This window comes from Ixodes scapularis, unplaced genomic scaffold (assembly GCF_016920785.2).
Source record: "Ixodes scapularis isolate PalLabHiFi unplaced genomic scaffold, ASM1692078v2 PGA_scaffold3__209_contigs__length_174095766, whole genome shotgun sequence".
In the NCBI taxonomy this organism is placed as follows: Eukaryota; Metazoa; Arthropoda; class Arachnida; order Ixodida; family Ixodidae; genus Ixodes; species Ixodes scapularis.
The window spans coordinates 3628565-3651780 of NW_024609868.1; the positions used below are offsets into that span (position 1 = coordinate 3628565).

At 48.5% G+C, this 23216-nt stretch overlaps 1 protein-coding gene across 1 annotated transcript in view; it reads right to left on the bottom strand.

Moving 5' to 3' along the window:
• The window catches only part of LOC8040070 (lysosomal alpha-mannosidase), a 240643-nt gene that overhangs the window by 22470 nt on the left and 194957 nt on the right, over positions 1-23216 (bottom strand). Inside the window, exons 4-13 of the mRNA XM_029985073.4 lie at positions 20703-20896; positions 15500-15605; positions 14262-14359; positions 11457-11510; positions 9532-9648; positions 8057-8263; positions 7161-7218; positions 7023-7062; positions 3122-3191; positions 1831-1953 (exon numbers count right to left, since the gene is read on the bottom strand). Coding sequence (XP_029840933.2) covers positions 1831-1953; positions 3122-3191; positions 7023-7062; positions 7161-7218; positions 8057-8263; positions 9532-9648; positions 11457-11510; positions 14262-14359; positions 15500-15605; positions 20703-20896 — 1067 coding nt within the window. The remainder of the gene's footprint in view (positions 1-1830; positions 1954-3121; positions 3192-7022; positions 7063-7160; positions 7219-8056; positions 8264-9531; positions 9649-11456; positions 11511-14261; positions 14360-15499; positions 15606-20702; positions 20897-23216) is intronic.

The following is a 23216-nucleotide window of genomic DNA, read 5'->3' on the forward strand; positions in this document are numbered from 1 at the left end:
GTTCCGTAAGACGATGGTGACACAGAGCTAACATTAGCATCTGAAACGTTACACATTTGCGCACGCGGTACAGAGCTCGTATTCTGTAATCACTATGAATCGCGTTGAGACGCGATTCAAGTGTCACACAAATCGTGCGCTGGCTCTGGCAGTGCTTTCTTCTTTCTTTCACCCTGCCTTTGCTAAGACGAGACTTCTTGCGATCCGGCCCTGATTATCAGTAAGCAGTGACAGAAATTGTCGCAAAAAACTCCACTGTGGCGAAAGGGCCGGAGCCGTTTAAACCTTGCCAATAGCAAATTAAGTCATGGCGAGACGGCGTCCGAGGAACACTTGAGAAACGCGAGAAACAACAGAACGGAAACAAGGGGTAAAATTAAGCACCAAAGATAGAACACACACGGATTTCAACCTTCCGCTTCCTTGAAAAAGTAGTGCGTGTTGTGGTGAGATTCAACGAGCGCAATTCGGGCAAACGGGCGCATTTTTAAGTGACGATAATGATTTGCAGCCCTGTACCTAGCGCCACCACGACGGAAACTGCCGTGAGTCATTTTTTCCTCTCTATGTCAGTCTCTCCCGATGGCCGGAGGAGATCTTAATGCGGCAAGAATCGCGCCAGCGAAAAAAAGGTTAAAAATCACTCGTTACTCACTTAAAAAGCAACTAGGTACGTTACTCGTTTCTGCGATTCGAAAGGAACGCGTTACCTCAGCTCAAAATTACCGCGTTATTTTCACGTTACTCAGAATGTGTCGCTTTTATAAAGCAGTAGCCGCTTTCAATAATCGTCGTCGTCAATCACTGCTCGCTTTTTAATGCGTTCATTCAGGGATAGCTCTGGCTATGAGGCGAGAAATTAAGGGAGAGAAGCAGACGAGAGGGACGACAGAACACAGTGTTCCGGTTGGAACGATTAGTGGGTAGATGCAAATCTAGCTGCATGCCTTTGCTTCCACTGCACTCGTCGAACACGTTCGAAAAGTGAGTGGACGTCTCCACTCACTTTGGTGACAAAGCGTTGCGTTTACCCACTAATCATTCCAGCCAGAGCTGGGTGTTCTGACATCCCTCTCGTCCCCTCCTCTCCCTCAATTTCTCCCCGTACTGACACATCTTGTGCACTTCTGCTTATGGTCCATTTAGCGTTTCCTTGCCTCGAAAATTACAGCCAGGAGCTGAGGTGAGAACTATGTTGGGTTCTTGTGTCGCACACGTTCTCCTCAACAAGTAACGAGAATATTGTTACTCTCTAGTCCATCTGAAAGTAACGAAAATACGTTACTCGTTCCTTCTCTTGAAAGCGAGTAGGACGTTACTTTGTTGCGTAAAAAAGTTACTAGGTACCAGAAATGCGTTACGTACAAGTTTAAATCGAATGACCGGCGAAGAAAATAGAGGCACTAATAAAGTAAATAAGATTATGAATATTTAGGCAACAAGACGCCGGGTTGCCTTAGAGGTATGGCAACACCGGCTAACGCTGTAGAAAAGATATGTAGCCGGTACAGTACGACTGCTCACCGGTGGTTTGTAACGTAAATCGGGCAGTATGGATCACACTACCGCTCGCCGGTACGACGTTTATTCAGTGTGAAACGGCAAGAGGTAGGGTTCCAACCCAGCAGTGATCCTTGGGTTTGATGACTGGATGCAAACATTTTTCGTCTCGTGGCTAAATCGTGCGACCGAAAAAATAACGGACACTCAACTAAACCATTTTTAATCTTTCAGAAAATACTTCACCTCCCTAGTCCTGAAAATTTTTATTTGTCTTCAACGTCCCCTTAAATAAAATATAGAAGAAAGGCCGAAAAACCGATGTCTTACCTCGTCGGCGCTCTCGGTGATTGGGCAGCTGCTCAGGTTGAGGAGGGGACAGAAGCTCAGGTTCAGTGCTGCCGAGAAGCCCGGTGGGAAGAGCAGCTTGCGGTACGCACGACTCACCACCGCCTGCGTGGAAACACGCGGACCATCGCGGCTGAGGACTCCTGCCCCCCGAGTGCCATCGAGTAGACGCGAACAGGCGAGAGACGTGCGCCCTTCGAATTTCTCTTTGCTACGGGACACAAGTGGAAGGCTAAGTCGGTAATGTTCACTGGACGCCACATATGAGCTCATATTGCTCCCCGCATGCTCAAGAAGGGCACGCGGCGAGAAACTGAGGGAAAGGAGCAGACGAGAGCGCGGGGATCCTCAGTACGCCGAGCTCATGGTTCGTATGATTAGGGGGTAGACGTGAAGCTAGCTGCCTTTGTCTTTACTGCACTCGTCGAACGCGTTCGAATGTCAAAGCCAAACGCAGGCGTTCCACGTTCTAACGCTTTCGACGAGTGATGTGAAGACAAAGGCAGCTAGCTTTACGTCTACCCACTAATCATACGAATCAGAGCTCGGCGTACTGAGGTTCCCCCGCGCTCTCGTCTGCTCCTTTCCCTCAGTTTCTCGGCGCATTAATTTCAAAATGCATGCTGTGGCAGTGTTCTGAAAGCTCTCCGTAAGCACGCGCACAGAAGCAACGAGCGCTGCTATTGGCTGCCAGTAAATGCGCTCTTGGTTATAGGGAGTATTCATTGGCGACAATAGCTGTGTGCGCGACTGCTGAGCGCGTGCTGACGGGCAGCTTCCACAGTACTTCTGCAAAGTGCATTCCGTACAATCAAGGTTGTCGATCTCAGCAGCATATTCATGTGAGCTTGTTCTGAACATGCGCTCTAAAAAACGCCCTGAAATATGGCGCCCAGTGAATTCCGCTATTGTGGTTTACTTTAGGCCATGGGGTGCTTCTCTTAGGCCCCCAGTGTCTTTACGGCGCACCAGATGAGGCCATGCCCCATACAAAGCGCGTGAACGATGCCGGACAGTAATCGAGCTTTTGGTTTTAGAAGCTGTCTTCAGAGCACGAGCTATGGGATCAACGCTCTTCGAGGTCATGAGCTCACTCCCGTGGCATTGCTTGAGCTCCAAATAAGTGCACAACGAGCGTGTGCAGTCCTGCGTTTTACCACCGCGCCCGTGACCGTCATATACCACATGAACGAACAATGCGCCAAGCGGGACGCGTGTATGCCCGAGGTCTTTCTCGCCTCGCCCATGGTCCCCTCGGCCCCGATGAACGTACCTCGCACTGCCTGATGCCCAGGTACGTCATATGAGCGTAGTCCTCGACCACGTGCTGCTTCTCGGTGCCACTGCAACACACAAGAGTGCTCCCTCATCGTGACATCCACCTGACTATCTCCAATCCGAAGCAGCGCGTATGCGCCGAGAAACCAACGTTACGAGAAAGTGAGGGAGAGGAGGAGACGAGACGGGATGGGTCAGAACGCCGAGCTGTGGTTGGGAGGATAAATGGGTAGACATAGCCCCACTAAATAAGCTACGCTTTGTTGTGAGTTGAAAGAATCTACTTGTCTGGGGGGATGTTTCGTCCTATGTTTTCTTCTTTCTGCTATCTATAGTTGGTTACAAGTCAAGAAGGTAGCGGCAAATGCCCCTCAAAGGGAATCATATATTCCTCCGCCACCTCCGCACCCAATAGCGTCCCATCGTTTCCGTGACGTCGCGGCCAACGCGCGAGAAGGGTCTTGCCTTTCTGCACATATTTGCTTTATCTTTCGACTTTGACTTAGCATTCTGGAAGCCACGAGAGGGATATTAGAGTTTTCCCCCTCCGATGGAAAAAAATACGACTTTGGGGGATTAGGTTCCCCCTCCGATGGATACAAAGGCTGCTTTTAGGGGCTCGGTTCGCCCTCCGATGATTGCAAAGGTCGTTTTCGTAAAAAGTGGGATCGGAGACAAGTTGGGCATCACTCTGTAGCCAATATCTATCCATTGAAGCGGAACAAGGAGCGTTTCCAGTGAACTCTTCTTTCGACTGCGGAGGGATTTGAGACCGGCATATCACGCTTGTAGGAGGACCTTCTCTTACCTTCTGAACTTGTAACCGACTATAGTACGCTTCAGGATAACGACGCCTACCAATCTTGTGGCTTAAAATCATGGTATCCAGTTATTTAAAACTCTAACTAAAATAAAAAAAAAAAAGCTTTTCCGTCTTCCACAAATGTTTAAACAGTTCGCGACAGAGCAAAGCAGTATTACATGAGCTTCCTAACACCGAATCTAATGCTGAGGAAGTCGCACTTTTGAATCAAGACGATCGGCATTGGCGTCTTCTCCGCACAAGCACCAAGATGGCGACGCCCACAACAACATGGGGGACGGGATGCCGATACTCTAAAGGCTGATTCACACACTGGCGTCGAGTCCTACCGCGTGCAACTGCAACGGCTTGCGACGTACGTGTCGCTATGGCAACAGCCAAGTCGGCTCCAACAAAACCGGTTTTTACCCCGTTTTATTGTATCCGACGCAGCTCTTGCCATAGCAACCCGTACGTCGCAAGCCGTTGCAGTCGCACTTGGTCAAACTCGCGCAAGTGTGCGAATCGCCCTTATGCCTAGCTCATTTAGTGGCTCTAGGTAGACCTAAAGCTAGCAGCTCTTCTCTCCACTGCACCCCTCGAACGTGTCCGAATGCAAAAGCCTTAACGCCGGATGCCGGCGTTCCGCGTTCGACAAGTGCAGTGGAGACAAAGGCAGTTAGCCTTAGCTTTACCCACTAAACCTTACAACCAGAGTTCAGCGTTCTAACGTACCGGCGCTCTCTCGTTTCCTCGTCTCCCTCAGAGTCTCGGCGCATATGCTCCCGGAAATTGCAGTCTATGCTGTTGACATCCTGACAGGGCTCGACGCCTGCGCGCATACGGATTACCTTAAAGCCGCATACCCACTGCTCATGCATCATACAAACGACACGGTGTTCGTTGCAGTCATGAGGACATCTGTGGACACGCATGAATCATGTTTCGAACATGATTGATTCGTACATATATGAGCTTCAAATATGTGTGGAGACAGGCATGACCAATGTGAGCGTCGTGCGAGTCAAGCCTCAGACAGGGTCTGCAGACTGTCTATTCTACGAAGACTGGCCGTGAGAGGTATTCGTTGCCTATCAATGATTGGCCCTCTACGCGCTCTTCAGTGAAGCCTAGATACGTGGGCAAATTTGGGTTTTTTTAGTCTAAAGACCAGGGCCGGCTTCCTAGAAGCAGCGCCTCTACTAGAGCTGGGTGAACGAAAACACTGTCAAAGCCAGTGCACGAGCTCAGCTGGACTCAAACCGCAACTCAAGACGCGCCCCAGCCTTTGCAATGCTTTCCTTCACCCAGTCTCTGCTGAGACGCTATTCTAGCAAGCCGGCCCGGACCTCCCCATTATAATTGTGAAATATTTAAAGGATTCCATCGAATGACAAGAGCAGTTTATCTTTCGGTTAGAAATGTGATTTACACGAAAGGAATCAGCCAATCACTCAAAAAATCCCCGTTCATCTTGGTTCCAACAGAACACTCCTTGTACCAATCTCTGTATTCTCCTAAAAGAACTCGCCAAATACCCAATCCAAAAAAAAAAAAAAAAGCTTTTGATAAGTAAGGAAGCCTGTAACCTAACATGGAGTATGAGGTCAGCGAGTGAAACGTCATGCCCAGTGACACGTCGCGAACTTCACTGTTCTATAGGTATATTTTTTTTCGTTACTCCCTGACAGCTCATTCAGCTGTCAGGGAACAACGACTGTTCTACCTTTTATTGTAATCCCTGCGTGCTGCAGTCATCCAAAAGGTGATTCCTGTTTTTATTTTGGCAAATTCACGATACTACTTTTTTTCTTTTTCTGGCGTGCGCATCTACGAATACAGGCACGCACGCGCGCAGAGCGACACCCACATTGGCACACGCATATGCGGCACTTTAAGGACCGCATTTTCTCGATTAATAAACGCGTTGTTTATGAACAAAGCCTGTGGGTCTGCTTTCCCGCGGAGCACAAAGCTGCAAATCACCGTGATCCGCAAAAAAAAAAAAAAAAAAAATGGCAGCGATTTATTGGACAGAAATGACGTCTTCACGAGGAAATGGTATGTGTTTAGATCGCATTTTTACGCAGAACCGTGTTCTCCACTTTGCTATTCGCTGCATTTCTTTTATGCAGAGCTCAATGATTGGCTGTATGTCTGTTCTGCAGAAAAGTAGACGGAATGGCCTTGTTTTAAAGAAGCGCGGAAATTATTTGAGCAAATACGGTATGTCTAACCACTCTTTTCGGCAAAAAGGGACAGACGAAAACGCAAATTCAAACAGCAAAATATTAGCTGAAAGAATAATAACCCAACTTTTGCAGCTCTCACGTCGACAGCGTCGACAAATAATAAGTATGACAGTCTCAAGTTTCTTCGCGTGCGAGTCTATTTTTTTTTTTTTTTTTGTGAACGGAAAATACTTCTTTTTTTTTTTGACAGATGTTTGCCGTTTTATACGATCACAGACCTCCTCGTTATGTACGAATCCCCCAAGCGCGACAAGCAGAAACAACACCGGCGAGCCTCCAACACGTGCATCATGCATGCGAAAGTATCTTGGCAGGCTCGCAATTAGTCCTGCCATAGCCTCCTCCATACTGACAAAGCCTGGCAGATCGCCACGAGACACGGCCGCCAAAATTGAAAAGGTAGGGCGGCAAACAACGGATGAGAGGAGAGCCACGTGACGGGCGCCCCGCTGCGGCGAGACGCCCAAACACACATCTCCCGAGCGATGGAATGTCCGCTCGCGTTCCTCGCGCTACCGCTTCTTTTCTCGACAGGTTTGATAACCATCTTTCGGGTCCTCGCCGCTGAAAACACTTTGCGCGGATGACCAGGTTCCCCGAGAAATGCTCTGTGCTACCAGATCCTTGCGCTCCAAATCTGCGACCGGGCACTCTACGGCTCCGTCGTCGAACTGCTATTCTCCTGCTTACTTCACGAGCACCAAGAGATTACGAGCCTGCCGAAGGTCGCGTGCAACCTGCACGTGTTTGTCGGTTGTTTCCATTTGTCGCTCTAGCGGGACTCGGGTATTAAAAGTCACTCACGCAGACAAACATACGAACAAACAAGGTGGGAAACTCACGAAATGGCATCGTGATGCTGCATCACTCCTACCGCTCTTGCTGAAAAAAAGAATGACAACGCGAAAAGTGGTCAAATCTCCCGGAGGAGACGAAACTGGCTGTCAGACGATCGGCAGGCAGCCTCGAAGTACGCTCACACAGTGTTTCGGTGTCTCCGTCGATCACGTTACCGATGACCTTGAGCTGCTTGCATGCCTGCACCAAAGAGGAGAGAAAATCAAGAAAAGAACGTACTTCCAGCCTCAACAATCTCGGCAGCACCCACGCGTATTCCTCCCCGCAATGCACCGTGAGAAATCGGTTCTCTCGTGGGTTTTCTGCAGGTACACTATCATATGAACTTACGCAAGGACCCGGCATTTAGGTAGCGGAAACGAGCTAGAGCATATGCAATGTGCACGAAAGATACAAAAAGTAAAACACCGCGTGAACGCGCGCACGAATAGGCACGCAGAGACGCTCTCACGCGCGCGGGTTGTAGTTGATCGGTAGCCAACATTTTCTGCACGGCAATCTCCCTGCTAAGGCTGCTTAGGTATTTGCGTCGGTCGCGCGACCTGCTTCCGTAGCCAGCACGTGGAACGTCATGGTGGCACGAATCTCGGTGAAGACCAGTGGACGTCAGTGTCTACTTATCCTCAGTGCCTCCGCCATACGGGCCACGTAGCAGCGAAACCGAGATGCTGCTGCGAGACGCAATACTTAGGTGAAAAGATGAACGCTCACTTTATCTGTGATTTGTCGGTCGCAAGCAACGTTAACGACCCCTGAACCTGTCGAGCTGATTCCAACGCGGTATTGAAACAATCGCCATCTGCGCGATGCCTTCTTCGTTTATTAGATTGTGGAAGGCGTAGTGGGCACGCGCAGTAGCTCTCTTCCGCGAAATATCAAACGCCACGCATGCACCCAGAGCCCAGTGACTCGGCACTTTTTGCCTCGGTGAGAAACGCCGGAAACTTGCAGGCACGCCGACGACCCCTTTGGTCGTTTGGGATGCTGCGAACGCAACGGGCGCAGCCTGGGCACGTACCTGGAGGAATCCGTTCGCCTTTCGCGCGAAGAACTTGAAGTTTGGCCTGCTGGAGTAGTATCCGGTCCAGTAGGCGTGCTCGCTGTCGGCGTACGGGAAAAAGTCGTCGTCGTACTCGGGCCAGCGCCGAGAGCTCTCGTGCAGCGCCTTCAGGTAGCACGCCGGCGTCGAGTACAGCACGTGCACCGGGCTACCCTCGCTCTGCTGCTGCGACCCCCCAGAGGGAAGAACAAACAGAGAAGGAACATTCAACGAGACGGGGAACTGAGAAAGTGAAGGAGCGGAAAAGACGAAGGCGCGCGGGGACGTATAAACAACAGCTCCTAAATAAGAAAGCCTAAGTGCTTTCCTGCGTCAGTAAAAAAGGCCAGCGTATGCCAGAGATTGGACACGACTGCGGCGTCGGCGTTCGGCTAGAAGTGGTGTTCTCTCTGATTGGACACAACTTCTGGACGAACGCTGACGGCGCGCTTGCGTCCAATTTCTGGCATGCGGTGGCTTTCTTTAGTGACGCGGGAACGCACTTAGGCTTTTTCTTTTTTTTATCTAGGAGCTGTTGGTCAGAACGCCGAGCTCTGTCTGATTCGATTGATTAGTGGGTAGACCTAAAGCTAGCTGCCTTTGTCTCCCTTGCTCTCGTCGAACGCGTTCGAATGCGAGAGCCAAACACCTCCCCTCCCCCCAACGTCATCACTCGTGGATTGACGCAGCGCCGCCTAGCTTGCGTCGACATCGCTGCCAGCACTTGTCGCAGCGTCTCAGAACGAGCTCGACGCTAGCAGGAGGCGAAGCCAACACGGACGAGTCTTCGCGGCTAGTCTAATGGAGCTTCAGCGCGTTTGCCACTTGGGGAGGGTCTGGGATCCACTAACAATGACGTCATAGCGCAGGCCTTGTCTTCTAGGTGGCTTAGATCGATTCGTCCCCGATTTAAAAAAAAACAATCGTCGACAAGCTGCTCGGGGAATGACCTATAATAGTTTCATAATTTCTTTTGTTCGCATACTTCATCGCGAATCACGCGTGCTGCACCGTAATTAAGATATCTCTAATAGCTCGCTTCACACTAAACAGATGCATGGACTTTCCCACAAAGCGCCTGGGAGAGGCAATCTGCGATCTGCGGGGAGATATTGGCCAATGAGGAAGCTGAATATATGTCTTGACTTAAAAACAAACAATACAGTCTGCATAAGCAGGACGTAAGCACCTGGTTACGTCATGCTCGCTGCACAGGCTGTTCTTTTTAGTTTTATTTCAGTCTCGTCATTCGCCGTAGATTGCAGAGATTAGATCTCTCAAGAGATGATTCGGGAAACTGTACGGGTAGAGACTGAGGGAGAGAAGGACATGAGAGAACGCGGGTCAGAACACCGAGCCCCGGTTGTCACGCGTTACAGCCAACACTGCAAAGTAGTATCGCCGCTGAAACCAACATTAGCAAAACGAGACAACAGGGGGGCTAAGCAACCTACCAGGGCGTTCACGTAGTAGATAAGGTTGTCCAGGCTATCGAACCACTTGGCCGCGTCTTTGTAGTGAAAATCCATGCCCATGGTGACGACTGTGTGGTTCGTGGCGTAGTACTTGGCCTGCAAACAAGGGTTCGCAATATTTCCACGCCTCGTGATTTTTCCCGCCTCCTGTGGTACTTTCTGTGCAAACAATTTCGCGGGCAACGGGTACGAAAATGAAAAGGAAAGCGCCGAAAGCTTCAAAGTGGCATCCGATGTTTCAGCAAAAAGACTTCGGTTCTTCAAGACATCCCGAAGAATCTTTTAGAGAAACATTTTGATCTCAAGCTTTAGGTCTGACAATAAAAGGCTGTGTTATAGAGCATATAAGTGATTGCAAATTCTTAGGTGTGTGGTTTAGTGACATAGCTACCTGAACAACACAAATTTAATATATCAGAAACGACCTATCTAGAACCATAGGAATGATCTATAGAACAAAAGACCTCTCATCCACATGGCTGAAGATGCAAATGTGCTATACCCTTTTTAACCCAAAACTCTATTACTGTCTTTTAGTACGGGGAACTATGGTTAAATAGAATTATGCTGACCTTATAAGCCTACAAAAAAGTATGCTACGAATAATAGCCAAAGCGAATTATCGTACTAACGCCCAAGGCTTATTCGAAACGCTAAACATTCTACCACTCTCTAAGCTATACTTTAACAAGCTTAGGCAACTCATTCACGCAAACGTAGTAAGCGGCCTCGCCTTATTCGTTTAAATCTGTAAAAATATAGTTTAAGAACGACTAGAGCATATAGACTTCCACCCATAAGACTAACTACGGTAAACTAACAGGTCAACTTTAAGGTACCCAATTCCTAAATGCCGTTGGTACTAATTTAAGAATTACAGGAACGCAAAATACGTTTAAAAAAGACCTACGTTCCCTCGTAATTTACCGCGAGTTACAAATCATATAGGTGGGCTTTTAGTTAGTCTTTCAGGCCTTTATACATCCTCTCGTGTACATGATTTCCGTGTGCTATTATTTTAATACTTTTTAATATGTCCATTTTAGCGACTTTTTATTGAGTGAACAGTGCCTAAAATGCAGCTATTTTTTCTGCATGATTTCAATATATATATATATATATATATATATATATATATATATATATATATATATATATATATATATATATATATATATATGTGTGTGTGTGTGTGTGTGTGTGCGTGTGTGTGTCTGTGTGTGGGTGCGGGTGTGTTAAATAATTTATTTTATGAATGCGTGCCAGTTCTTTACTTTTTCTGTTTTATCCTGTGCACAATATATTTTTTTTATAATGGGTACAATTGCTAGAACTGGGTGTCTCATAATTTTCATTTATAGCAGTGGGTGACACATTGATACATTTACAGATGCTACTTTGTTTCCCATTTTGTTTCAATATTTTACTTCCACTTCGTGTGATTTTTATCATGTTTGTTATTTTCCCTACTTATGTCTCTGTATTTTGTTATGTACTTTAGTGTGATGCATTTAAAGATGTTACTGACGATGAATATGGTTGTGTTCTCTACGCACATTTCTTTCGTCTGTACAAATGTAATATATTTCTTGTTTTGAGCGAGCGCGTTTCCTTAAGGAACCACAGTTAGCTTTTCTTTTACTGCACATATATTCGAACTTTCCCCCCTCCCCCCCTTTGCTGTTAAACTTTGCCCCCCCCCCCCCCTCCCCTTTCCCCTCTGTTGAACCCTGGTGCGTCGTCAGGTGACACGATCCCCTTTTGCGCCAAGGGCCATTTCAAGGAGTATACCCCTTAAAATAAACTTAATTAAATTGAAAAGGTGGTTCCCTTTCAAGCGCATCATTAAAAATCACCCCCCCCCCCCCTTTAAAAAAATAGAACCTACGTTTTAAATGTCTCACCTGTTGCGTGACTATTTCAATAAACTCCTTGGCTCTCCGGGGTCCGTTGAACTCCTAAAAGAATGCACGCACGTGTCAAAAACAGTAATGTAAACATAAGTTTACATTCAATGTAAATATCTACAGAAATAAAAAAAAAAAAACTGCCCGTTTCAGTCTTTTAGCATTAAGACAGAAATATCAAGCACCGAAACACATAGCGTAATAGCAATAAATAGAAAATTGCAGTGTTTACATTCTCAGAAGTTTCCGAGACTATACTGTACCTCAACCAATCATTGGTCTTCTACTCTTAATGAACCAACAAAAAGGCCGGTCGGTAGGGTGCTCCAATCGCCCTGCGGTCTCAGTGGCGAGAGTGCAGACGCCCTTTTGTCCCCTTACACTCTTAGGAACTGGAGAGTGTGCTGTTCCGCGAAGCACTTGGGCGAGCCGATGAGCGCAATCTACAGAGGTCGCTGGGCGAAGCACGCGGGGCTGATGGTCACTTTAAACCCAGAAAAACAGGCTGCGCTGTGACACTGAGCATGCCGTTTCACAGTGCTCAGCGTCACAGACTGTTTTTAAACCCATTTTCAGGCCCATCACTGGCCCAACGACCTCCCTATAGATTGCGGTCATTGGCTCACCCAAGTCCTTTACGGGAGAGCAGACACCCAGATTTCTAAGAGTGTAAGTGTTCTTATTCTTTCAGTTTTAGTAATACCTTATTACACCCAAATTCTTATTTTGCTCAGAAATGAACTGTGTTGTACGCATATTCAGACAGCCGGAAGTTAGTCAGCCTCAATGGCGACTTGTGTTTCAGCTGCAGGTGAGGAATTTAACCGGTGCAATAAAGACGCTAGCCTGGGGTCTTTAAACCACGCAGTAGTGATACACAACCTTAGGCAGGTACGATGCTCATCCAGATTGAAACAGGCAGGGGATTGAACCCCTGGTTTCTACAGCACGGGTTTTTGCTCCACGCGCAGGCCCCCCAGTTTTCTCGAACCGCGTGGCTATTCGGGATCGCGATGGAGCCATCAGCTTCTGATTGGCTGAGCTGATCAAAGGAAAACCAGCGAACAGTATGGAGCTGTACGTTTGCCACAGCAGGCTTAACGATCTAGTTCGAACAGATTTATAAAAAAGAAAAATCCGTAAATACTGTTTGTTCAGGTGAGTTATACTGTTGGGGTACGTTATATAGGTGGCTAACCTTTGCGATAAGTCGTGTAATAAAGTGAAATTTCTTAATTTTTAGCAGGTCAAAATAAGCATGTGGTTTTGATTAGAATCTTGCTGAGCATCATGGAAGACCACTAGATCAGTCAATTTTAGAACGACTCGAAGCTTTTTGGAAACGCAAGGGTGCATCGAAGTTACCACCTGTGCGGTAGGCACAAATCTAGCGGTGGCGTGATACTGTACATGGCCATCGAGAGATTGAGAATGACGGTGGCGGCCTCTTATGTTCATGTGCTTCGTGATTCGTTTATTAATCGGCCCGCAACCTCAATGGCCGTTTCTTCCGCGGCCTTTTAAGCGCTGCCATATTTGTCGACTGGGCTATGAAAGCCGTTCATGAGCATGCGCAGTAGCTATCTTCTGCGCAAATACCAGACACAGAGAACGCGTCAACAGCCCAATGACTCGGCATTTTTCGTCTCAGTGATAAGCGAAAAGCCTATATAGACCACTGAACAGAAAATGCGAGTCACATATAATTCTGCGTGCTGTCTAAAGACCAGTGTCCGATATACTAGCCTCCAGCGATAAAAATGGGAAATAATAATCTCAAACGCAGGCTCTTGTAAAGCCGGGGGGGGGGGGGGGGAGGGGGGGGCTGCGCATAAAACAATATTTTTGCTTTTTACAACGCTCTTGGCGTCGGTGCGGTTCTTGGAGCTTCGTGACTGTGCATTTCTTACCTTCTTGCACTATACTTCGTTTCACCTTATATCCGAGCGCGGACAATGTTATGAGCCGAAGGGCCAATCAAACAGCGCAAAAAGCGCAACGTCATAGCGTGCTCCCTGGGCTTGATAGGACTAGCCGGCAGAGGAGCACGCAAAGACGGACGGCGAATACCGGCTATTCCTATCAACTGCAGAGAGCACACCACGACGTTGTGCCTTTTTCGCTGTTTGATTGGCCCTTCGGCTCATAACATCGGCCGCGCTCGGGGCTAGGCTGAAACGAAGTATACGATATGGGCAAAGGTTTCTAAAAGAAACTGAGCCTTTCAAAAAACGCAGCCCCCCTTCTGTGTCATGACGTCAGCATAAACGAAAATGGCGGCGCCCATGGAACAGAGCAGACACTGGTCTATATTATTTGTTCTTCGGTGTCGGGCTTCCCTAACATTGCATGTCCAGCAGCCCGCCCTTCTCTTTCCCGCGATTTTAGCCTGTACGGGCGTTGCGTGCGTGCGACCACCAAGACACGCCCTGGAAGGCAGTTGCACGCGCAGGTGCCCCGCGCCAATACCACCTAGAAGACAAGGCCTGCGCATGACGTCATCCTTAGTGGATCCTCGACCCGCCTTAAGAGACTAGCGCGCTGAAACTTGACAAGAAACGCCGCAAAGCGGGAGACGCGTCCGCCTTTGTGCCGCCGTCTGCTAGCGTCGTGCACGTTGTGAGACGCTACGAGACGGACCGGTGGCGATGCTCACGCAGTCTAAGCGACGCTGCTTAGATCCACTAGTGACGTCGTTTGGGGAGGAGGTGCGGGCCTTGTCTTCTAAGTGGCGTGCGCGGATTCGTCGCTTCTCGGAATGCGGCCCCCGGTGAAATGCGCACACAGGGCGCGATCACTCACGCGGACGGTCTCGTCGGCGCAGTACATGTCGAAGCAGAAGCCGTGGGGCGGCCAGTACACGTTGGGAAGGACTCCCGTGAACAGGTCGCCCTTCTCGCCTGCGGAGAGAAGACGCGGGAACAGGGTTCCAAGGAATCCGATTACACAGTTTTACTTTGCACGTGAAGGTAACGGATTGTAGGGTGTCAAAGTTTCGGTCAGGGCTGCCAACTCGACGGAAATTTCCCAGATTAAATAATATTCAAGTACGTGTGGGAATGAGGGAAATCTTGCCAGTTTGAGGGATAGTTTGGGCACCAGAGATATCTGGAATCTTATAGGTCGATTATGACTATTTTTCGAGATGACATCGAATTTCAGCGGCTTCGGCTACATTTGGGTTATTTCCTCTAGCCGTTTGGCGGTTTGTGGTGCGACCATCTGACACCATTCAGGACTACTAGGCTAGGTGGCGCAAGATACCGCCCGTTATAAAGTGTACAGCCGTTAGCATTCATATATCCATTCAACTTTGTTTCGGCAAAATCAGTTTTCATCGCCCCTAGAAAACTATGGAGGGTACCAGCCAAGTCCAAGATTCTGAGAGCGCCGCTCTGCCATCTCGAACGAAAAAAAGCTTGAGTGCAAGAAGAAATACTGCAATGCCTGGAGATATAGACTTACCATGCCTACTAATATTCGTGAAGTACCGTCATGTTCCGGGTGTTCGAGTTTGAAAATTCTCGCTTGTGTTGCGACTTTTATTTTGGACTGACTATTATAAAAAGCGCTAATGAAGTTATAAAGCAGTATCATATTCTGATGACGTGCATAATGTCTAAGGCAAATATAGGGTTTCATTCGTCAGTTTGAATCTCCCGATAACACTTTCCCTCGCCAGATTTTCTTTGGCCACGGTTTTAATTTTTCTAAGAAGCAATAAAAAATACATTGGAATAGATAAAAATAGGTAATTGAATCGGAAAAGAGAGGATTAAGAGGAGGCAAGCGACAAGGCAATGCGATCTCAAGGCAGAGCGGCCAGGCGAGGGACAGTCTCTCCCACAATTCCTCGCGCGCGGGCCGGGGCGCTTGGGAAAATTGAAAATCGTCTATTCGCAATTTCCTAAATCATTTCCTAAATGATTTAGGAAATTGATTTAAGAAATTGATTTAGGAAAACAAAATTTCCTAAATCGCAAAACAAGTCAGCCTGACGAGGAAGGCGGCAACTTGACGGCAGGGAGAGGGGCCCGTACCGAGGTACTTGTTCGCCCTCCAGAGGAACTCCATGAGCTTGTTGTCCTGGCGCCACTTCTTGTCGTCCAGGTGGATCCGGCCTAGGAACTGACCGTCAAAGCCCATCTGCGAGGAGGTGGGAGAAGGCACTCAGCTGGGGAAAATTTACGGCATCGACGCTTTTTCTATACGACGCGTAGTTTGCGCAGGGTCGATATGGCGCGCGTTCCCGGAAACACACGTACTGTATAGCCTACATGTATACAGCGGCGCTCTGCTCCGTGGCACGAGCGCGCTCCGGGCCTCCACAGAGAAAGAACGTAAAAGAGAGGGACAGAAGCGGAGGAAAGAAAAGCAGACGCAAGTTTGCCGCAACGGTAGCAACGGGTTGAGGTATGTTCGAGTGTTCGGTTCTCTTTTGCAGCAAACTGGTACCAGGGCTCTGCTCCGCGTTGTCGCCTTTTAATTGCTCTGTTTTCCGAGCACTTTTTCTACTGCGTCCCACACTCCAACCAGCTCCGAGAAAGTCACGCTTACATTGCCGCCGAAGAAGATGACAACCAGCTTCCATTCGCGGCATGCAGTCTTCACTTTTGTGCAGGGTTTGGTCCGCACTAACGCATCGCGTTCTATGTTCCAGCGCATTTGCCACGCTCGCACGGCAAAGGGACGGCTTTTCTTTTGTTGTCTTTCGCTGTTGCAGCTGTCGTAGATGATCGTGGAAACGGGGGAACAAGTGCTCAATCGAGCGTCGGAGTCGCGACACAGGAGAACCATTCGGGGTACCGAAGGGCGTACCAAAGATGCATCGCTCAGCATCTCTGAGCGCAAAGAGGAAGCCGTTCAAACACCCCCCCCCCCCTCCCCCTCCCCCCCTTCCCACACCCCCAAAAGAAATAAAGACTTTTGCGTTTATTTTTTTACAGAGAAGTCAGAGAGCCAATCACGGCAGTCTACGATCTCGGTGAATGACTAAGCCAAAAAGAAAAGAAAGGTTCTCGTAAAAGAGGAAGTCCTGAACATGTCACTGGGCGTCATTTTTTCACGCTTCATTTGCCACCTGAAAATGCTTTCCGGCGTCGTCATCTGCCGAGTTCCTCTCGTATAGACCTCAGTAAGAAACTCTCCAAGCGGTATGAGAAAAAAAAAAAGGTAATTCGATTGGGCAGGGCTGGGCAGAGATACTACAAAAAGTATTCGGGAACAGAAATACTGAGATACATCTGTTTTAAGGCCAAGATACAGATACTGAGATACATTTGTCATTTGTGTTTTAGGCAACGGGATATCCCTGAGATACTTCCGCAATAACGGCAAAAAAGTATTCCAGAGTACATATACAGATACTGATAGATATACATTTGTTCCCGAACGGTGCTGCGTGGAGAGGGTGCAGATCGTGGCGATTGCGAAAGGTAATTTATGCTTGTGCTCCTCTTTTTGTGCCAGTTTATGCACTACCCATTACCTCGAACTCTTTATCTATCATTAATTCCGCTAAAAAAACATGTCACCCCCGTTGAACCACATAGTTGCAGAGCGGTAAAAACTGCGTACCATGCTTGACAAAAGGCGTCTGCCCGAAATGAACCCTGTCTCGCCGTGAGGGCGCATCTCAGACTGTTATATCGTAAGGTTTTGAGTCAACGTGTAGAGAGATTGGACAACAGGGCCGTACTTTTTCTCCACCCAACTCCTTTACAGCGTTCGCTCCGCTAAATTGGAAAGAGTGGAGGGCTTTCTGAGAGGAGCTGATTTTGGTATTCTTGCAAGTAACCTTCTTTAAACCACAATCTTTTTTTTTTTCGTGTTGGTGACTGAGATGGATCGTGTTATAGGGCAGGTTTATATCGAAAATTCCGAAGCAAGTTGCACCGAACAGATGTTTTTACCTTTAAATTTATCGTAAAAAGGGCGACAAATGTAACGAGATGCCTAAGTTGGGCAAAGTATCGCGATACAAAGGATACATTGTAAATGTATTGCACTACTAAGATACAAATACATTTTACAAATGTGTCTCGATACAGAGATACAAATACTCGAATGTATCTCTAAAATACTATCGCGATACAATTGTATCGCGATACTGCCCAACCCTGCTTAAGGCAAGTTCTCAGGGTGCTGCGCCTCAACCACCTTAAGCCGGGGTCCTAATACTTCCCACAAAAGACAGTCTGCAAGCACTGTCTGAGGTACTTTTATTCTGTACATGACGGTCCCATTAGTCATACAAAACCTGTTTGCAGACATGCTCAAAGTCTTATGAAGAAAACATGCTTGGAACATGCGTGTCTGCAGATGTCATGATGTCTGCAGCTTCTTCCTTGTCCTCGTAAATAGGATTGCGCATGTTCCGTATGATGTGTACGAGCAGGGCTACTGCGGCTTACGAGATTCACTTGTCTGCGTAGGCGATTGGAACTGACGAGAGCCACCGATGAAGCGGTTCGCGACCTACGACAACAAAATGAAAATATGTATCCCATCTCTCCTCCGCGTGTACTTACGTACATGCAGCGCGAGCTCGCCCCTTCGTGCATGCCTGAGAGGCCGCTGTGACCATGAATAACGCATATTCGTCTCCGCGATACACTTTCGGCGAGCGCAGCGCGACCGGGGCGGACGGATGTGCTCGTTGCACACCTCGTGCCGGGTGACGAACATGCAAAGGAGCCAACGGGGGGGGAGTGCACGCGCATCGTCGCCGTCGCGTCGGGATGGATGAGCGAGCCCGCGTGCAAACCCAGACGCTGCTCGTTCCCGGAGAATCACGACACATCGAGGCCCCCATGCTAAGCGGCTCTTTTCGGCGGCTAGAAGCGCTGACTGCCGCTCGACTCGTCAAGAACCAACGGCCCCCGTGGAGAAATGCGTCACCGCCTGTCAACTGAATAAGTTGCTCGCGCCCGTATTTGGATACACATGACTGAGTTGTGGAAAGTATATGTATTAGTCTACCTGGAAAGGCTGTTCTTAAATGTTGCGTTATTTTTTGGCCCGTTCCTTTTTTGCGTCCAAGTTATAAGTTTAGATACGCAAACACGCAGATCATTCACTTCAACTAAAGCCCCTCGATGCGCTCTTTTCACGAGCCGCGCGACAAATATTGCACCAGTGTACGAGGTACCAGTCTAACAAGGTTCTGTGCAGCGGTGCTGGATTCGACATGAACGGACGTTAGGCCGAAAGCTGTAGGGTAACGTAATACAACCGGAGACACGGAAACAAAAAAGACGTACTCAACAACCTCTCAGAGACAGCTAAAAGGTTATATTCGGATCAGCCTCCCTATATTCCCGACGACCCCAGTCACCGCGAAGGTTGTGTCTGAGACGGTTTTAAGGACGTCCTTTTTGTTTCCGAGCCTCCGATTTTATTATGCTATTATTATTTTATTATGCTATTATTCACCGGCTCACCTACGCCCTCAATCTTCTTTAAGAGCAAGGTGCTGTGCCGTCATTTCGGATCACGATATTTCATCGAAAGTACCTCGCGATCCCGCGCCGACGGCATCGGAAGCTTCCAAAAGTGCAACCAGCTTAAAAATTACACAGCTCAATCATGTAGACAAATACTGGTAAGCGCAGAATGTTCGATCGGCCTTCCAGGCAAGAAGAGAAGTGCATCCTACTGAATAATCGCTCTAATTTTTGACACACGCCGTGAGATGGCGCACCTTGACATAAAAGGCCGCGAAGCCCGCGACCGCGCCTTCGTGCCAACGAGTTCGCTTTTGCCGGGTAGTAACCACCGGCCCTAGGTAGCCCAGTCGGCAAAGCACTTGGCTCACAATCTCTAGGTGGGGAGTTAAAATCTTGGCAGGGTACAAAAGTAATTTTATAGTGTCCCCTATGGGCGTAAAGCTTTTCGGTGTAGGTTTTTCGTCACAGCCGGCTGTCACAGCCAAACATGTTAGAACTCCGTTAAAATCGGCCGACCAAACGGATTCTGTAATAAAAGAAGGATATCGAGGCAACCTGCTGCACGTAGCCAGGTCAGCGGTGCTGCCCTTGCGAAATCGCCCTCCCCCCCTCTTCGTTTTCCTGACACGTGGTACAAAAGACCGCATGAACACGAGGACGGCTCTTTTACGTCACTTAGCGTAGGTCAGCGTGGACACGAGCACCACGCCAGTGGTCGGCCGGGACTCGTGTTCAATGAGCGAGGACACGAGTTCCAGACAAAGGCTGAAGCAGTCGTGTGCAGTCGCAGGCGATATGAAAGAGCCTTGACTTAAAAGGCCCGCAGCGCTATTTATCAGAAGAAACCTCAACCATTACCGAGGCTTCAGTGGCTGTTCAATATTTGTGGTTACTCCCCTCCTTGACTCGAGGTCGCTGAGTTAATGCTGATCTCAGCGCCGAATGCGTAGAGGCCCTTCGCGGCAAAAGGTACATTCAAACGTAGCTGAAACCACGGGGTCCGACAGTTGAGACATCAGTTTTCGCGTGTTTGATAATATGTTCGCGAAATAAATGTCAATAAACATTTTTTTACAGCGGAGCTGTTAAGGGATACTTTCTCCAGTATCGTGTAAGTCAGCAAACGAATGATGATGACACCGAAATCTGGACAGCTACCGCCATCTATGAGCTCATAGATGGCGCAACCTTTCCACGGCCTTTCCACTTTGGCTTGCCGACTTGCGGCCGGGCATTCATTCCCACCATAGTACAGCTTCGCAGGTCTTCCTTCTAAAGTGGAAAGGCTGAAAGTGTTTTTACTTCACCGAACACTATTACTATAGGTGTTGACTCCGCAATCGCTTGCCGACCGAGAGGGAAGTAAGGACGAAAGTCGATGCTAAACTGCCGCGTGTTCACGACCTCGATGATAGCTCAGCTGTCATCCGTTAGATAACACTGGAGGTCTTGGGAGCCAAGCGTTCGTCTAGGTGTTTTCATACCGTCCGCGACTGTATACTTAACCGGACAACATGAGCTGAAACAGCCCTCCATGCTTCTTCGCATTACCGGTGAGGCTTTAAAGAGGCTCTGGTCCAAACATGCCTTGGAAAGCAAAACTCGGGTCTCACTTTTTGAACTCGAGCATTTGGAGAGACAATAGAGCTTCCGGGAACTGCAGGCGTAGCAAAAGTTCAGATCGAGTATTTCAGCTCATATCTTCCGCGACTGTATAGTTAGTACCGGCCACCGGTCGGTACTAATGAAAAACGTGAGCAACCCGGCCTTGGTGCTGTTCATAGAAGGCGCCCACCATGCCGAAGAGTGCGGCCTCCTCCCTGGCGTGTCCGAAGGGGTCGATCTGCCAGGCGACCCGGGGCCTGGCGCACTGGCCCAGTGTGTCGTTGAGCCAGCGCATGCCCAGCGTCATCTCGTCCACGGTGGCCGAGTAGTGGGTCGTCGCCTCGTCGTTCATCGACCAGCCGCCGCTCGTGAACTCCAGGCGACCTGCGCAGTTGGAGTTGACCATGGATCAAACGCTCTCCTAGATTTCGTTATACGGCTCAATCCCTGATGTTCAAAACCAATGAAAAAGTGTTCCCTTTCATACGGCGTTACCCAAGAAAATCGAGGTCCGCTGATATCCTCAGCTCGTGGCCTAAACAAGCTGCAAGGTGTGATGTCGCCTATTTGTTCGGCCAAAGTGTCCATGAGAGCACGACTGAGGACGCAGTGCTCGAGTCTAATCCTTGAGCCGCATTCTGCTGTGACGCAACCGCACCGCACCGTTTGGAAACGGGCGGATTGCGATAAAATATCCAAAAGATTTCCCAAGAAAAAGGAGAAAACTGAAAAAGTAAAAGGACCACTCGAATTTTAAAATATTTCTCTGCGGAAATCACGTTGTATTCTTACACCCGTGTTCTAGTTCCCATGTGCCCCAGTAAGTAATATGCACCGAGTAAAATTCAAACTCAATATCGCTTCCTAGACTCTTTCGGAGACCAGCTTCGTGCGAATCGCACACAGGAGCGCTTCACTGTCAGAGGCCCTTGCTTGCACACTCGACAGCGATGCATTGCTAAGAGATAAGTAGGCTTCCTCTGGACGAGGCAGTCCACGAAAAAGCTTTGCCATATTCCGACAGTCGCGCGGGTTTAGTAGGAAACGGAGTGGACACCCGCCCTTTTGTCTCCGAGACTTCGTGGCTGGGGGCGCGATACCGCTAGACCTTCTCATTGGCTATTCGCGACTCCAGCAAAACGGACGCCGCCAAGCGGGAAAACCGGGAACCAGCCGGTCCAGGTCGCTCCGCGCTCCTCCGCGTCTCTGGTGGCTTTCGCGGAGACGTGTTGTCGGCGCGGTGGCGAACCATGTAATTTGACGAAGGTCCGAATATTTCTTAAGTTTGCCTGAGTGATCATTAGTGTGGTGAAGCCTCAGTAGATTGTTTTCTTCTATTACGTGCTTGAAAGCCCGTTTACTCCACAGCACACGGTCGCGTGCTTTCGATTTCTTCGATGGGGAAAAATCACGGAAAAACTTTTTGATTTCTTGTCTGTCTCGAGCCACATTCGAAGTGACGACTTCTTGGTAACTGATACTGGAGGGAACATCAATGTTGCGGTCAAGTGAATGGGAAGGTTCGATAGCTGCTTTTCTTGAGTTTGGTTGTGTTCGGTTAGCTTCCAGTTTGAGCCACCCACGCCGGTCGGTGCGTTGGCTATTCATCTTGGCTGCTTTTCGCCGAAAAAGCCTCTGGACAACACTGAAGGAGTTGGGCTGATTTCGCTATTACTTGATTCAGGAAAACTTGCTCGCTGCAAATGATGAATGAGGGAAATTATCTGTTTTCAAAAGGTGGGAGACAATTCTCGCAACGTTAGATGCTGTCACGGCATTTTGACCTATCGCGCCTCCAATATTTATATTACGAGGACGTCGAAGCCTGCAGCAGTATACGTCAACATTGGTCAGGTTGACCGGCCACGAAAAATACTAATTTTCTCCGTTCAGGATTCGAAGCAAAGTTCAATGCAGAGAGGTTCTGTGTGGATCTTCAATGAAGACTCTCTTCAGTTTGTCTCTGTGCTGCCGGCTATAGAACCATTTGGCTAAGTTTAAGTAGTATGTCTCCGTCTGTCAAATATACTTTTATTCAGCAGCTCACCTAATAGCTAGTCACCTAAGCTCATATTTCAACCCGAAGGATATGCTAATATCGCTTTAGTGGGACCCCCCATAGTACGTAATGTAATTCATAACCCGCTCGTCAAAATGACTTCTCGATTGCTACTAAAACCTGAATTGAAATACGGGTATCAGTTGCTTAGTGGGGCGCCGGCGGGTTAACATGGTCCTTGGCTCAAGAAGCGGTTGCTTAATATTCTTAATTTTCCTGCAGCCTGCGTTGTTGGCCGAGCAGACGACTGGAGCTGTTTGTAAACGCGGATACCCACAAAAGCTCGATTTAGCGGACAGATAAGTCGCATGGTCGAGGCATGGGAGTTAGCTGAAACGTTACTCTCTGTGGAACAATTCTATAGTCATCGCCGCTTTCCTTAGATGATCAAAACTGATAAGTATATTACCGTCTCTCCGGAGCCCATAGTTTCGGTTTTGAACGAAATCTCCGAAACGAAAGTTTGACACGAAAAGAACAAAAAAACACCGGCAAAACAAAACTATGCTCTGCGAGTTTATGTGCACCGGCTACACTTAACCGTCTCAGTTCAAATACCTATAAAATTGGGCATTAAACAAAAGAAAATCTGTTAAATTGAACGCGCCACCTGTTCAGGCGGCCCGGCCGGGCCGCCGCGACCTG